At 37.5% G+C, this 15,706-nt stretch overlaps 3 protein-coding genes across 4 annotated transcripts in view; 2 read left to right on the top strand and 1 right to left on the bottom strand.

Annotated features, from left to right (window-relative positions):
- Nucleotides 1-580: 580 nt before the first annotated feature.
- Nucleotides 581-6,790, bottom strand: LOC146657178 (uncharacterized). 2 transcript variants are annotated; one of them, XM_085425078.1, is made up of 11 exons: nucleotides 6,657-6,790; nucleotides 6,447-6,555; nucleotides 5,796-5,920; nucleotides 5,178-5,588; nucleotides 5,002-5,087; nucleotides 4,471-4,595; nucleotides 3,945-4,004; nucleotides 3,402-3,640; nucleotides 3,141-3,288; nucleotides 2,383-2,492; nucleotides 581-1,934 (listed from the first exon to the last, which is right to left on the bottom strand). In XM_085425078.1, exons 2-11 carry the CDS (start codon nucleotides 6,484-6,486, stop codon nucleotides 1,623-1,625), a joined length of 1,656 nt encoding a protein of 551 aa, XP_085281204.1. In that variant the 5' UTR covers nucleotides 6,487-6,555; nucleotides 6,657-6,790; the 3' UTR covers nucleotides 581-1,622. The 2 variants fall into 2 exon arrangements, with proteins under 2 accessions (XP_085281204.1, XP_085281203.1); XM_085425077.1 differs by having other exon boundaries at nucleotides 4,459-4,595.
- A 184-nt stretch (nucleotides 6,791-6,974) lies between these two features.
- Nucleotides 6,975-12,772, top strand: LOC146657179 (uncharacterized). The gene is made up of 3 exons (XM_085425076.1): nucleotides 6,975-7,341; nucleotides 9,165-9,266; nucleotides 10,344-12,772. The coding sequence occupies exons 1-3, from the start codon at nucleotides 7,012-7,014 to the stop codon at nucleotides 12,468-12,470; spliced, it is 2,559 nt and encodes an 852-aa protein (XP_085281202.1). The 5' UTR covers nucleotides 6,975-7,011; the 3' UTR covers nucleotides 12,471-12,772.
- A 1,905-nt stretch (nucleotides 12,773-14,677) lies between these two features.
- The window catches only part of LOC146657180 (transmembrane protein 132D), a 32,284-nt gene continuing 31,255 nt past the window's right edge, over nucleotides 14,678-15,706 (top strand). The window contains exon 1 of the mRNA XM_085426924.1: nucleotides 14,678-14,780. Within this exon, the coding sequence (XP_085283050.1) occupies nucleotides 14,708-14,780 (73 nt within the window). The 5' untranslated portion in view covers nucleotides 14,678-14,707. The remainder of the gene's footprint in view (nucleotides 14,781-15,706) is intronic.

The following is a 15,706-nucleotide window of genomic DNA, read 5'->3' on the forward strand; positions in this document are numbered from 1 at the left end:
GCATGGATTTATGACAGTTATTCATTTTCATACAGTTTCCAGTCCTGCATTTGTGTGTGTTTGAAAGTGCACCGCCCTTGGGGGTGGCATACTTCTTCTCAGTCTTTCTCAATACAAAACATAGTGTAGCTGCTATGTCTCTGTGTGGGGAGCAGGTAAATGGGAAAGGATCTAAATTATCCTCTGGCAGCGCTACAGCGTACTGGAGCAACCCCAACATACAGATGCTGCTGCTGCTGTTGCTGCTTATCACAGTGCTGCAGTGCTAGGGAGGAGCTCAAATATGCTCGCAGCAGTAGCTTGTGGCAACTTCCTCCTGTCTCCAGATACCGTGAGCTTTGGTCACACACTCTGTGTGTTGATATGTTGGTTAATCCTCTTTATTAGTCAATAAAGCCCTATTACACACTGGAAAAAATGGCCCTCCAAAAACAAGAAAAAAAAACTTAATACAAGTTATTTTTTGCTTGAAATAAGTGAAAAAATCTGCCAATGGAACAAGTGAAAATTCTCTTGACAAGATTTCTTGAAATAAGACAGTGAATCAAGCCTTACAAGATCTTGAAATTAGCTGGAAAAACTCATTCTTAGCTATATTTTACTAGTGTTGTGAAGTTTTTGTGTCTCATAATAAGTTTGTGGTGCTCAAAAGTAGTATTTTCGCCTCAAAAAAAGCATTTTTTCTATAAACCTCCCAACATCATCCTCATTGTTTTCAGTGTATATAACTTGTTTTCAGTTCTAAAAACGTGACACCCATCTAGATTTAAGTCCAACACCTTACTTGAAATAAGATTAGAAATTGGCATTTCGAGACAAAATGTACTAAAGTTAGCATTCTTTTACTAGTATTAGGCAATCTTTTTTGTAATAATTCTCTATTTCTAGTGCATTTACCCCATATTCAAGACTTTTACCTACTGCTTATAAGACAAAAAAAAAAGAAAAAAAAAGAGAACTATAGACTTCAAAAGCAACAACTTTATTGATAAAACCCCATAAACAGAGGGGACTACATAAAAGAAAGCCATTTTGCAGTGACTTTTTCCCCTGCCCAATCTAACACTAAACACACCTGTAACATATGTGCATTGCACAGGCAAAGTACAGACAAACACTGCTAGGCTAAAACTCCTCAACCTGTAACGTTTATTATTACAAAGTGCTTTTAACATGAACATTTGACCACATTCTTCAAACAATACCATAACATTATCATTAAGGATGCACAGTATTTGATTTTTCAGCTATATCTAATATTTTACAGTTGTACTAGCCAATACACAATAAAGCAATTCTTACTTTTATACCAAACTAGTCAGTCTCAGCTTAGTCAATTTACTCTTTCACAGTAGAGCCTATTTTCTGAATAGTCCTCTGTCTAAACTCATTAAAAAAAAAAAAAAAAATCTTAAAATTAACTAAAAGCGAGGCTGTCTGCACTGCACAAACCAAACACAAAATGCCGGCATGTTAGCCAATATTATTGTGCACCCTTAATTATAACACTGGGCTAACCTGACCAAATTACAAACAAAAATCAATCACAACCAACATGGACTGTAGTAGCCGTGGAAGGAGAGAGGAAGTGCTTTCCTATAGTCCATCTGACCATATTGGCTTTACTGGCCAATAAAAGCAGTCCACTCAGCCATGCTCTTCTTGTAAGATGATGTGAGATCTCTCTCATGGATTTTGTCCAAGAGAACCTCCGTCTGTATGACGGAAAGCAGAGTGGCTACACACTTTGGGTATGTAAGGTGAAGGGTGTAATAGTAGGCCATAAGGTATAAAGCACCCTCGGTAACCAAGTCTTTTGGAAACGTGGTTATTGACACATCTCCTACCGCTAGGATGCAGTTGGATGGACTCACAATCAGGACTTGGCAGGAGAGAGGACGTTTCATCAGATAGGTATTAGGGTCTTCTTGGTCCTTTAACACATAACACGGACATACTTTTGTAAGGATGATGCACTTTTGTTTCAAACACATAACTAAAGCTAAATTACAACAAAAGTTGAGGTTCTGAGAAAACACATCTGAAATTGCTACTTTTAATTATTCTCGATGGAATTACTGTTCACATCTGTCCAGCCTTCCTGAAAAACAGAAAATCAAGGCTACATTTAATTAGGTGTCATTGAGGTGATAAAAATGTGCTACCACGTAATGCATCCATGTTTGTATTTACTGGTCACAGAGATCTAACCTGTGAGAACCCTCATTCCAAAAATGTGTTTTAGGTGCCTTTTGAAGGCTTAGAACATATAATATGTGAATATAAAATACTTTGGCACTCATCAGAAGAAGCATTTTTTTAATACTGTTGTCCCAAAAAGAACAAAAACAAAAAACAACTGCTACATTTTACACAACTCACCTCAAGGACATGCACCAGAGCCTCACTCGCATCACGTGCCCTCTTTGGAGGAGCAGAGGTGGATGGGAACAGTGATGGCAGCACATGTAGGATCTCAAGAGCCTGTTCAGCTATACAGAAGAAAGAATCATCATCTCATTACCACACTTAAACAAAATCCTCAAGATCAAAAAAAACAAAACAACAACAACAAATATTTGGCCAGTGACAACCATCGTGGATTGAAAAGGTGAACAACAAGACACTAGCACATGAAAGTTAAAGCTGTAATCCATAGTTTAAACTTGTCACAGTAACCTAAAAAATGCTAAATGGTGTAGATAATTGTTGTATACTGTGTTTACAGTAGGCTAATATGACTTATGCTTGAATGCTAACTACACCTACATTGACTTACATTGCATTAATGTTAGTCTGTAAAACTTAATGCTGAGGAGGGGAGGGGGAACAAAAAGGGATTTATCTTACATTGTATGTTGTGTAGTGAGCCTACACAACAACCTTTTCCTAAACCGGCCTGTTGGTTTGTATTTTTAGCCTTTTGTAGCGTTGAGTCTGTTTTCCCTGCGCGTAACTAGTAAAGGTGCGGCTTTCAGCTCCTTCAAGAAGGAGAGGGGGGGTGGGGGATTAGGCCTTTAAATTTTCAAATTCTCCTCCTCCTGTCCTCAGTGACATTACTTTAAGCATGTTAAAGCAGTAGTCCGTAAAGATCCAAACTATACTCTGATGACCAATAACACCAAAACATCATTGCTTACCTTTATCCATTCCCATTGGGGGCTTCAGCGTCTTTTTCCATACACCAAAAAACTGCACCTTCTGGCAGAAATCTTGCCATCTTCCCTTCAGTTCATTGATGAAGTTGGCATTTTCTTTATCCAAAATGCGATGAAGCTCCTCCATCACCTATAAAATATTCAGCATACCAATACAAACATGTCAATGCATCACTGAGGAGCAAGAAGTTGGTATGATAAACATTGTTTGGCTTGAATCACATGGATTCAACAATGACTTACATGTCCAATGTCCTTGAAGCAAGGATATGCTTCTAGAACCTTTTTGTGTCTGTCCTCCTCGCGAATAGTATTTGAATCAATGAATGCTCTTCTGGCTGAAAATTCCAAATCCAGGAGCTGAGAGACATCCTGCTGGTTTGGGTTTTTTCTTTTAAACAAAGTTTGTAGGGTCTTGTAGTGTTTGGCCAAGGTTGCTGGACAGTGGGTGTCTGGACTGTTGATATCTGCAGGCTTGTTTGCTGCAAGACACAAAATTACATAAACAATGTCTCTCACTTTAAAAAAAAAATCTGTCATTAATTATGTCATTAAAATGACAAGTGTCTATAGACTATACTTTAATGGAGTTAAATCTTAAAAAAAAAAAAAATACAGCTCTGAACTTAACTATTAAATACTTATTCATTTTTCAAAATATTTACCATGTAAATGCCAATTTACATATGGTCATGCAATCATATACAATTATATGTAGGCACACAAGTGCACCCCTATAAAGATGTGCCCACACACACACACACAGCGGCAGTTGGATGGACTCACTATTAGGACTTGGCAGGGTAGAGGGTTCTTCTTCAAGTAGGTTTTGTGCTTTCCTTTTTCCTTAAAGACATAGCAAAGAGATATTTTGTGTCAGGGTAATACACTTTAAAAATTAGTTTGGAACCTAAATTAAAAAACAGTTAAAAAGAGAAAAGCCTCTAGTGAGGCACATTGTTTTTTAAAAACATTACTTTACAGGATATACTGAGTGGTTAGAGACAGTGATGTTGCACAGACTTATACTATAAACACACCACAGTACCAAACTCTTTAAATTTATAATATACTGGCTTTTATTAATACCAATACTTTATTAACATTAATTTCCACAGAAATGTTAACAAACTGATGATAAAACAGGAAAAATGTGATGTAGTTATCATTTTCTGATGACCATTTTAAAGCCTTTTACTTCCGTCATGTCAGGACTGCCATCTTGACTCAACATGCAGGTATATTTGTTTTATTTTTTTATGATGACCACACAGTTTGTAAATGTAAAGTTGAAACTCACCTTCTAACTCACTTGTTTTACTGGCCGACTCTGGGCTGCTCCTCCCTTCTGTGGACAGATCCAGAATGATTGTTGAGTCACTTGAATCCATTTCTTCTACGTCACTTGGCTGATCAAGACATCGCCTCTTGGCAGAGCTGCGAAGATTAGTCAGTTAATCAATTAGTTATCAACTATAAACTCAATCAATTCATATCTTTATTGTATAGCCATTTTCATATATACAAAGTGTAACACAAAGTGCTTCTTCCTTTCATGCTAAAACAGGTGAGGAAACTAAAGGCAGGTCACCAAATACTTGATTGATCACATTGGATCACTTCTTTCTTTCCTTAATAAAATGCCCAAACATGATTTTAGCTTTTTTGTTTGTCCTCTATCGTTGAAATTAAAATTGTCAGGTTGTGGACAAAAGAAGACTTTTGGGGAAAAACTTTCACAACTTTCAAACATCGTACTGACTAAACAACTTATCAATTAATGAGGAAAATGAATAACAGAATTATCATAGTTAAAATTAAAATTAATTAGTTGCAGCCTTACCTCTTTGAATGTCTCCCATCTGGAGTGGCTTTTTGGGGGGATCTCACATTTTGCAGTCTTTTGTTTAGCTGTGTGTACACAGTAACCTGTATAGGACATTTAATACATTTTTCCAACCACTACTAAAATGTCCAACATGAAACACTTTGGTATTGAAGTGGATGCATTTCACTTACCCATGTATTCTTGATGCCTTGGTCCTGTAGCATAGGGTAGTACTGCACTATTCTCTTTGCCATTGCTGTAATTTCTGGTTTTGATGGGTATCTATGCGATTCTCCATCCCCTTTTGCCCTCAGGATTGCAATCATACTAGTCATGGTGTTTCGGATGAGCCGACATCTGAGCTCCTTTGACATTTTGCAGCTGCGCTCTTCACCTTTCTTTGACAACTCAAAGTATTGTTGGCGGACTTGCTCAAGCTCAGTGTCAGTGTGCAATACATATTCTGGATAGAATAACTTCACAACCTTTTCAGAACTTGTGCATTTTGAAGCAGTTGCATTTACAGTAGTGGATGTCTGTTGCTTGGGTGACTCATTAATGGAGGAGCTGGTTGAAGATTTTGAGTCATCTTGGCCAGATTCCTATAAAATAAATAATAATGAATAAAAGCAAAACGCAATTTTTGTGTGTGTGTGTGTGTGTGTGTGTGTGTGTGTGTGTGTGTGTGTGTGTGGAGAGGGGGGAATAGTGAAGAGCCATTCAACTCTGCCCACGGTTAAACTAGTTGTAATCGGACAAAAACACGACGATGCCAATTTTAAGTGGTGGTGAGTGACTGGGAAACTGACCTCCAGTACATCCTGACAGGCACGCCAGACAGCTTTTCTCCGTAAAAAGTTCTCTGGGCCTGGGAAAAGATCCTGCAAGTCTTCACGAGACAGGGTGCCCATCATTCCCTCGCTGATGTTTGCAGCTATTAACACATTGGAAGAAAAACATAGCAAGATGAAATTATGCCCTACAAAGGAAACTGCATGAGAGATGAGACTATGAAAGTTGACACTTCATTAAAATTGTATTGAACTGAATTTTTATCCAGCTTTAGGTATTATTAAAGGAACTGAGCTTTTTGGAATGTAGTGGAGTACAGTTACTTCTTTACAAATCTACTCAAGTAAAAGTGTAAACTATAGTGCAGTAAAACTACTCTTAAGTACTTTTTTCCCCAAAAGTTAATCAATTAAATGTAAATTGGTAAATGTTACTGAGAATTATCCACCTCTAAGGATGAATAAATACACTTGCATAAGTAAAACAAATAACTACAAATGTTCCTAAAATGAGGAAATGATCACATGAAATGGAAGGTAAAAAAATTACTTAAACATCATCAACGACATTATTTATAAAATAATGTAATTTGCACACTTCCGTGTTCATACACCTATGTAAAACATAAGTCCATTTAATCTGTTTAAAAATAAATTTGCATACATTACCCTTTAAAACCGACACTGTGACCTCATCCAGTCCTTCCATGCTGTTAGCCTACTTAGCACACTAGTTAGCTTTTTTGGCGTTAGCTTGCCTCGTCCAGTCACTGTTCGGCTGCAACGTTACACAATATAAACACACCAAAACATTTAGAACTTTCGAAAGGAGTGTAATATGTACAAAAAATGAGCACTGTATAATACATTTTAACTTACTTCCAATGAAACGCGAATGCAAAGAACTCTGGGACAGTAGTGGCAGGCACGTGTCTACATGAACTTAAGATGTCCACCAGATCATTCACGACAGCCAGAAACGAAGTTCGTCTTCAATTTGCCTGACATTTCTTTGGCCCAAAAATCCTAAAAGGATGATTGATTGGTTTTTAAACCAAACAACTGTCTTTGTGCATTGCAAAATAACGTTAATTATTATAGGTTAATAAAAATTTTTTTTTACTTTATCCCCCACATTTACGACAATTTAGCAGGCGCGTTTAACCATGGTAACGAGTTATTTTACGGCACAACTGCAGCCCGCGCTACCGAATGAAACATACTAGCTTCCAACATGACTTGGCGTTGCTTTATATGCTACGTGTTTGTAGCATTGAGTCTGAGACAACTTTTGAGTCACATTAATACCATGCACAGCCGCAGCCCTGACTTTCGCGTGGTGTGTGGAATTGATGGCTGTCCGAGTGAGTACAGAGTATATAACTCTTTCTACTATCACGTAAAGCGGACACACGCGCGTCACCTTCTCGGAGTGGAAGCGGATGAGGAGGATGGATCAACCCGCCACGGTTTACCTGGAGCAGGTGAAAGGACGGCCCCAATCAACCAAACTAACGCCAGTTCTTCAGTAACTGACGAGGGCTCAAGCATCCCCGCACTAACGGTAAGTTATTTTAACAAAAGCCAGAGAAACGAGCTGCAGAAGCTGTAACATAATGTTAGCATTTACTTTGGCTGATCCAAGTACGTCCATTAAATGTGTTGTTTTTGACAGACTCATGTTGTACTTTTATTTTAACAGTGATGAGTGTCGAACTAGTTGTTTCGCTAAATTAAGTAACTCACCTGAAACGTAAATGAGAGCTGTGGCAGAAACGCAAAGCTGCAGTCTTGTCAGACTGTTTTTTTTTTTCAGTCATCCGTTCGTTCGCTCCGGTGAATGCATCCAAACTTTGCAGAAAGTCCTATTAGTTTAAAAAAAGTTGATATATTGTTGAAATACGTGTTGAAATCAGCTGGTAAAAGTCAGTCAGCTAACTGAATAGGTCGCTATCATGTTTACATATGTGTTCAAGGTCAATTTAAGCCATGTCCACACGTACACGGGTATTTTTGAAAATGGAGATTTTCCGTTTTCGTTTTAAAAAATAATCCAGTCCACACGTAAAGGCAGAAATGAAGGAAAACACTGCTAGGAACATGCCAAAGCAACAGGTGGCGATATATTCCTAACCGTGCAGAAATGTTGGCCAATCAGAAGTCTAGAAGCCTCAGTGGGAAAAAGTAAACAAAGCTGGGGCATAGAAGCAGAACCGAGTCGTATGTGTGGAGGGACAGTAACTGTGTGTGTATATGTAAGCATTTAAACAGTGCAGAGAGTAGAATTAACAGTAACAGTATTGTAGAAATTCATTTCACCGAAATAATAACGTGGCGCACAGTGTGACGTCAAAAAATGAGCACACCTTTGACACTGCGTTTTCTCCATTTTTCTGTCCACACGTAAATGCAAAAACGGAGTTTTAGAAAATATCCACCCTGGCCGGAGTTTTTAAAAATCTCCGTTTTCAGTGACCAAAAACGCCGTTTACGTGTGGACGAAAGGTGCAAACGCATAGAAAAATCTGCGTTTTCAAAAATACCCGGGTACGTGTGGACGTAGCCTAAGAGAATGACTATTAGGCAAAGCAAACCAAAATTACATGATTTGTTCAGAGTTACTGTCAAAAAAAAAATTTAAACACACAAAAAAATACTCATCTTCACATTAATAGGAGCATTATAGTCAATATTACTTTTATTGTCAGTATTGGTCATTTTTTTTAAAGGTGAAACTACTAAATATAACATATTTCAAATTGTCAGTAACTTGTCCGACAGTAAATAACTGACATAACTAATTACTTTCATACAAACCAATCAGTAAGTTATTTTGTATATTTTTTTAAATGAGTAATCAGTTATAAATAACTATTTGCATTTCTGAAGTAACAGTAAGACTACTGACAACATTAACTGTTACTTTTTTTTCTAAAACTATCTTTTGTTTTTCTTTTCTTTACCTTTTTTTCTTAGTAACTCAGGAGGTTATGTTTTTGGTGGCATTTGTCTGACTGTTAGCAAAATAACTCAAAGTTATGGACAGATTTTAAATTTTCAGGAAATGTCACAAATGGGCCAATAAACAAGTAATTCAATTTTGGGGGTGATCAGGCATGATCAAGGAATTTAAACTATACTGTACTGAACTCTCCATGTGCTTTGCTAGTCTTATTAATCTATTATCAAGTACTGCTTTGTTTGTCATTTTAGTTGTCATTTTAAAAGCTCAAATTAAAGACATCAGTCAGTAAAAATACATCTACCTTGTACCTTATGGGCATGAATCTAGCTAACTAATGAATGCAATATTGTTTGGTGATTGCTACCTATCAATGCAATTTTTATTTCTGTTTTAATAGATATGTTTTTGTTATTCTGTTTCAGAGTGGATTTCAAGAAGATGGAGAGGGTCACCTGAATCTTGACATTTATAAACATGCAACTGCATTTCTTCTTCAAGCCAAGGAAACCCATCGACTGACACAGGTAATTTATGCCATTAATTTTCCATTGAATTAATAATAATAATAATAATACATTTTATTTGAGGGCGCCTTTCAGAAACCCAAGGACACCTTACAAAAAACACAATTAATAAAAGGAACAATAGTCATAAAAATAAGTTAAAATTACAAAACAGAGCGTGACAACAAATAAAATCAGCATTAAAGCGAATAAGCCAGTTTAAACAGATGTGTTTTGAGCTGTGTCTTGAATGTAGAGAGGGAGTCAGTATTTCTTAGTGCAGGAGGAAGAGAGTTCCAGAGCCGAGGAGCAGAGCGACTAAAAGCTCTGTTCCCCATAGTAATGAGGTGTGAGGACGGAACAGTAAGATGAATGGCAGATGATGATCTGAGAGGGCGGGAAACAGTGGTGATATGGAGTAGGTCACACAAATATGAAGGAGCAGTTTTATGGATACATTTGTATGTAAGAAGTAAGATTTTAAAATTTATCCTGGCTTCTATGGGCAACCAGAATTGTATTTCATTGTTAGAGAACCTAAAAGCAATATGCTTAACTTATGCTTAACAGTGCTCAAGCTATAACTTGGGCACTGTTCAGACCTGGCATCTTGAATGATCTGATCATAAATGGACAGCTATAGGTATGTGAGTGAAACACCTGACATTCGAATGTGTCTCCATGTACTTCATGGGTGACCACTCAGATCTCACTCCCCCACTATATATGGAAATAGACATGTATGTTGCATCCAAAATCTGCCTATCACTATATTTCCTTAGCATGAGCTAAGAATAGAGACAACATAATACACACAACACAAATTTTCAATTTGCATTTCCACCTATGATCCGATTCCTCAAAATGCATTATAATTAAGTGAAAACAAGGTTTTAACGTTGCATAAGGCAATATTATTCTTTACAAAAAAAATTTGGGTGGTGGGGGTAACTTATTTTGCTCATTGCATCTCACTAACTTTATGTAACTGAAGGTTTCATTTTTCAAAAATTGTGTCTCTGTGAGTTTGCATGTTGACTGTGTTCTCATATGAATTTTGTAATTAAGGATTTTCCTTTGTTTTTTCCTCTTCCACAGAGAGCTGTTAACCACATCGTGAGTGGAATCCAGCAATATCAGGCCGTATTATTGGAGCACCTAAAACAACAAATGAGTGACATGATTGAGAGACATTCTGGGGACCTGGATCAACTAAAGAGTGATGCAGTGGGGGTATTTGACCAGTTTGTTGACCCTTTCACTTACATTGCTTCCACCCATTTGCAGGACAAGACCATCAAAGAACTGTTAAAACCAGTTGAACCAGAGATTATTGTCACAAAACAAACAGTCTGTTATTCGAAGCGTGGAGACTCCAGAGTTCTTGCCATTAAAGACCATTGTTTTCATTACATACCGTTGGTGAAAAGTTTGGAGCAGCTGCTATCACATCCAAGAATGCTTGCAATGATTGATGAGAGGCCAAAGCCATGCAAGGATGGCTTTCTTCATGATTTCATTGATGGAGACATTTTTAAGTGGCACCCACTGTTTATTAAAGTCCCTACAGCATTACAGTTGATTTTATATACAGATGAAATTGAACTATGCAATCCTCTTGGATCTCGGGCAAACAAGAACAAGCTGTTATTGATTTATTACACCTTAGGTAACATCAGCCCTAAGTACAGATCAAGACTTCCTGCTATTCGTCTGCTTGCCATGGTAAAATCAAAAGATCTTTCCCGTTGTGGTATAGATGAGATATTTGAGAGGATTAACCGTGACTTAATTGAGCTGTGTGATGGTGTCCAAGTTGTCACTGCAAGTGGTGAGAGGACAATTCATGGGGCACTCATATCTGTGTGTGGAGACACTCTAGCTCAGCATGAAGTGGCTGGATTTAAGGAAGGAGTGGGTTTTGCCTACAGTAAATGCAGGCACTGCGAATGCCACTTTGAAGACATGCAGGAAAAATTTAATGAAGATTTTTTTGTTAAAAGGACCATGGCCAGTCATAACAGGCAATGTAATGACATTGAGAAGGCAAGTACGGACTTTCTGAAAGACAAACTAAAAATAACGTATGGTATAAACAGGAGAAGCAAGTTAACAGAATCTCCTCACGTTGATATAATCAATCAAACCCCACAAGACATCATGCATGTTATTCTTGAAGGCGTTGCCCCATATGAAATCAAATGTGTTTTAAAGAATCTTGTGCTTTCAGGGCAAATGAACTTAGATTCATTCAATAGTGCAATTTTGTGTTTCCCTTATTCTCCTGTTGATGTGAGGGATAAGCCTTGCCCCATATCTGTCAGTACGCTGTCATCAAATGACAATAAATTGAAACAGTCAGCTGGGCAGATGCTGGTTTTGTTGAAGATCCTTCCATTTCTTATGGACAAAATTGGAGAAAATCATTACACACAAATGCTACGTAACATGTTAGAGATCATAAAAATTCTGTTTTCACCTATTATTGCTGTCTCAACTCTCTCCAGATTGAAGCTTTTAATAGAGCAGCATTTAAAACATTTCAAACAACTGTTTCCAGATGAAAATATTATACCTAAACAGCATTATTTACTGCATCTTCCTTCTCAGATTAAGGCTCTTGGTCCTACAGTGAGGCATATGTGTATGCGTTTTGAGTCAAAACATTGTTTCTTCAAGCAGTGGGCTCTGAAAAGTAGTTTTAAGAATATTTGTAAATCTCTTGTGAAGCACAACCAACTTTATGAATGTAGTCAGAACGTGCATGAGAAACATCCCATTTTTTCAAGTGAAGTCGACATGGGTCCAGCCAAAGAGGTGAAAAATGTTCATTATGTAGAAGGCAAGATTAAAGACTTCATTGAGCAAGTTGAACATGTAGTTTCTGTACAGTGGATTATGCTACATGGAAATATACATTCATGTGAAAAATCTTTGGTTATTTCTGATGTCATAAATGATGCTCCAGAGTTTGCACTTGTTAAAAACATCTATATTGTAAATGCATCTGTGTATTGTTTTGAATGCCAGCCTCTCTCTACAGTTGGGTGGAATGATCAATATTTAGCTTATGAGGTAGAAGTTCCCTGTCTAGCTCAGGCAAATATTTTTGTGGATGCTGGAAATCTTGTTGATTATACAGCATACCACTATGTAAACTTTAATAACAGCAAGTACATTCCAGTGAAGTATGATCTAACTTACATCATCAAACATTATTCTTGAGTCTTTTGTGAATATGTGGGCTGAAATAAGGTTTTTAAAGACTGGCAAAAAAATTGTTCTATTTACTTTTTATTTTACTTTTGGCGCAATCTGTTCAGTGAGGGAAACAATTTCAGTGTTTTGCCTCTTTTTCAATGTCACATTGATATGGTTTGACTGGTATGTAAGAAAAATAAATACACTGTGCTTAAGATACTAAGACTCATAATAATGCAATGTTGGGCATGATATTAACCTGCAGTTCTCAATAAAGTAGATTTGATGTCCTGATTCAAGTTAGGTCTATTTCTTGAAACAAGATGATACATCTTTTACAAATAACACAGCAGCTTAAAACGTTTATGAAATTCCAAAAAAGCTTGTTTCGTGTGAGATATGACTCAAAACAATATGTTTTCTAGAGTTTTTCACTTAACAAGATATCCAAGATGCACTGTCTAAAAACAAGTTCCTATATCTCACTGAAACGTTACTCTTTAGCTGATTATGGCTTATTTTAAGTGTGATTAGATATTTTGACTTGAAATAAGACAAATATACTTGGTAAGATTTTGAGTTTTTGCAGTGCACTTAGAGCCTACAGACTTGTTTACCTAACTACAAGACACAAACAAGTAACTTTTTTTCTTAAAATAAGTCAGTGTGCTCCGAGTTCTACTGCAGCGGTATTAATGTATGTTCATGCTTTTGTTTCTGAAAGATGACTAACAGCTATTGTAATCTTGGTTTGTGCAAAAACAAGAGGCCTACACAACTGTTAATGTCACTCTGGTGCAGCATTTGCATTTAAAGTCACTGGATACATACATTCTGGTCTTCTGTTCATCAGGTCACCCTATGAATAAATGAAGTAAAATAAGTGGGAAACCTGCTCATTTCTGATGCAACTGGGCTGCAAGCTATAGCTAGTGCCTCACCTTTGATTACTTACAGAGAAGCTCATCTTTACCATAAGAGGGCACTAAAAATCCACCTGATGAGGTTGATGACTATTGGAATTTATTATGCTCTTGATGGACAATATTTTTTTTAAAAAAGCAGTGAAAGTTTCCAAGTTTCACACTGAGAATCAGAGAACTTTCTTCTCTACACTTTAAAAGAACAATAATAATGACATAAGTGTGATGATGTCAGGTCCTAATGAGCCGGCTACATCCTGGCAGAGTTTAAACTGATTGTAACCTGCACTCAACCAGCCGATGTCTGAAAAGGTTGCGATGCCTGCAGACACTGTATAGAAAATCATCCTTGATTTGGAGAGTAAAGAAGAAACAAGTTTGCTGATTTCAGTACGTTTGTAACACAAAGCAGACAATTGAGTGAAATTGCGCTGTGGATATATATATTTTTTTAAATCGCGATTGAGGCCAAGGTTACTTTTCTACTTCAGCATTTATATTTTATAATAATTAACAATGAATATTTAATTTAAGAAAAAAACACAAATATAAATAATCACTTCCATCCAATTATTAAAGAAAAGAAAAAACCGAATTCAAATCAAATACTGGTCCACGTGAATTCCCATTTATCCCTTGTGTTTGTTATTTTCACTAATGAGATCTGGACAGTTAGCTTCCAAAACACAAACAGACTATAGTAGCTTTACTGAATGTTGAGCGTGGGTCATCATGGACTGAAGCAGATTAAGTGATCAGAAATCCGGCACCTATGATCATTTCTGACATTACAATCAAACGCAAGGCAGGGTTAATCCTACTCGCTGCGTACTGGACGTGGCTTCCTGAGCGAGTGAACAGTGACAGATGATGAGTTTAGTACCCTGAGGATTGCGCACAAGACAGTCAGTGATCTGCTTTCAACCGTTTAACACCGCAGAGTCCCAACCGCGACGGCAGACTGGGAGACCGGCTCAATCTGAGCAACTTGTCGAGATAATTCGTTTAGAACGGCATTAATGATCCAAACGTAGCTTTCTCAGTCACACGGTTTCACCTCAAGAGCCTCACGTCTTGTGATCGGACACTAAGAGTCCCGCAAGGATCGTTACGCACAACTTTTACGCACAGCCGGGACTTGAACAGACCTCGATGCGCTTTCCATCTTTCCAGCAATACGGATTACACTACCACTTATACTCGCACAGGTGTGATTATGGAAAGCGTCCGAACTGCAGGAATGGATGAAAGGACCCTCTTCTTAACCTACTGAAGCAAAACCCAACCGCACGGACGCAGGGAACTTGCCTGGAATAGCGTGCAGAGCCGGGTGCCAAAATGAGCACGCACTGGCAGAGCTGGAGGATCTTACAGATAGTCTTTGCAACAATTACAGCAGTCATTACACAAGGTAGGTGAAAACAAAGTGGTTAGTTTGCTTGTTTTTAAATTTAAAAAAAGAAGAAAGGTGAAAAATGAGTTCAAGATTAGCGCATGTCAAAGTGCAATGAATTAACATAAAGATTGGCTTTCACTTAAACAGCTGAAAACAAATTATTAGACTGAACTCTCCATCATGTGTACATATTACTGAATGGAGGTGGGCCTATTCTCAGCAATGCCGTTAAAGATTAACGCATCTTCTAAAAACATAAATAATACATAAATGTCCTCATTTGTGACTTACATCTTATTCCACTGTGATACAGCGATCCAGTGAGGGTAACACGAGCACATGTGTCTTACTTGCAGGAGAGAGTGTCACAGCAGTGAGTAAAATAGCCTATTAAACATTTAGGATTAAATCAGTGAGGGGTAAAGAACTTGATGGGTTTATATTACAACGTGAGCAGTGCTTTAATGCTCAGTGCCTTTCTTGTCATGGTGGAAGTATTACTTTCTCTTTTGGCTTTCTGCTAAAAAAAAAAAATTGGGGGACCCAATTTTCATGTACAGTGAGGCAAACAAGAAGCAGGCAATCTAGATTTCCAACTTGATAATGAAGAAGAAAAAGCACATCTCAAAGGCATTTGTGTAAAGCCTATAACTGCCTTAGATGACCATTTCCAGGGAATGAAGGCAGGCTGATTTGTGGGGATAAAACGATAAAAATTGAGAAATTGTGATAAAACAGATTTTTAAAGCCGCTTTAAGAGTCTCATTGGACATTGCAATCCCTACCAATCACTGCATAAGCTTAAGCCTCCCTAGATCTCTCTCTCTTGCTCTCTCTCTCTTCCCCCTCCCTCTTCTTCTTTATTTTCTCCCGTCTTTCCAACAGCAAGTCAGAGCATTACATGCCATATGATCACTAGTGCATTTATTGGAGTATTTTCG

Source organism: Rhamphochromis longiceps, linkage group LG12 (assembly GCF_057381845.1).
Source record: "Rhamphochromis longiceps isolate RC_006_pf linkage group LG12, R_longiceps_female_GT1.1, whole genome shotgun sequence".
Taxonomy (NCBI): domain Eukaryota; kingdom Metazoa; phylum Chordata; class Actinopteri; order Cichliformes; family Cichlidae; genus Rhamphochromis; species Rhamphochromis longiceps.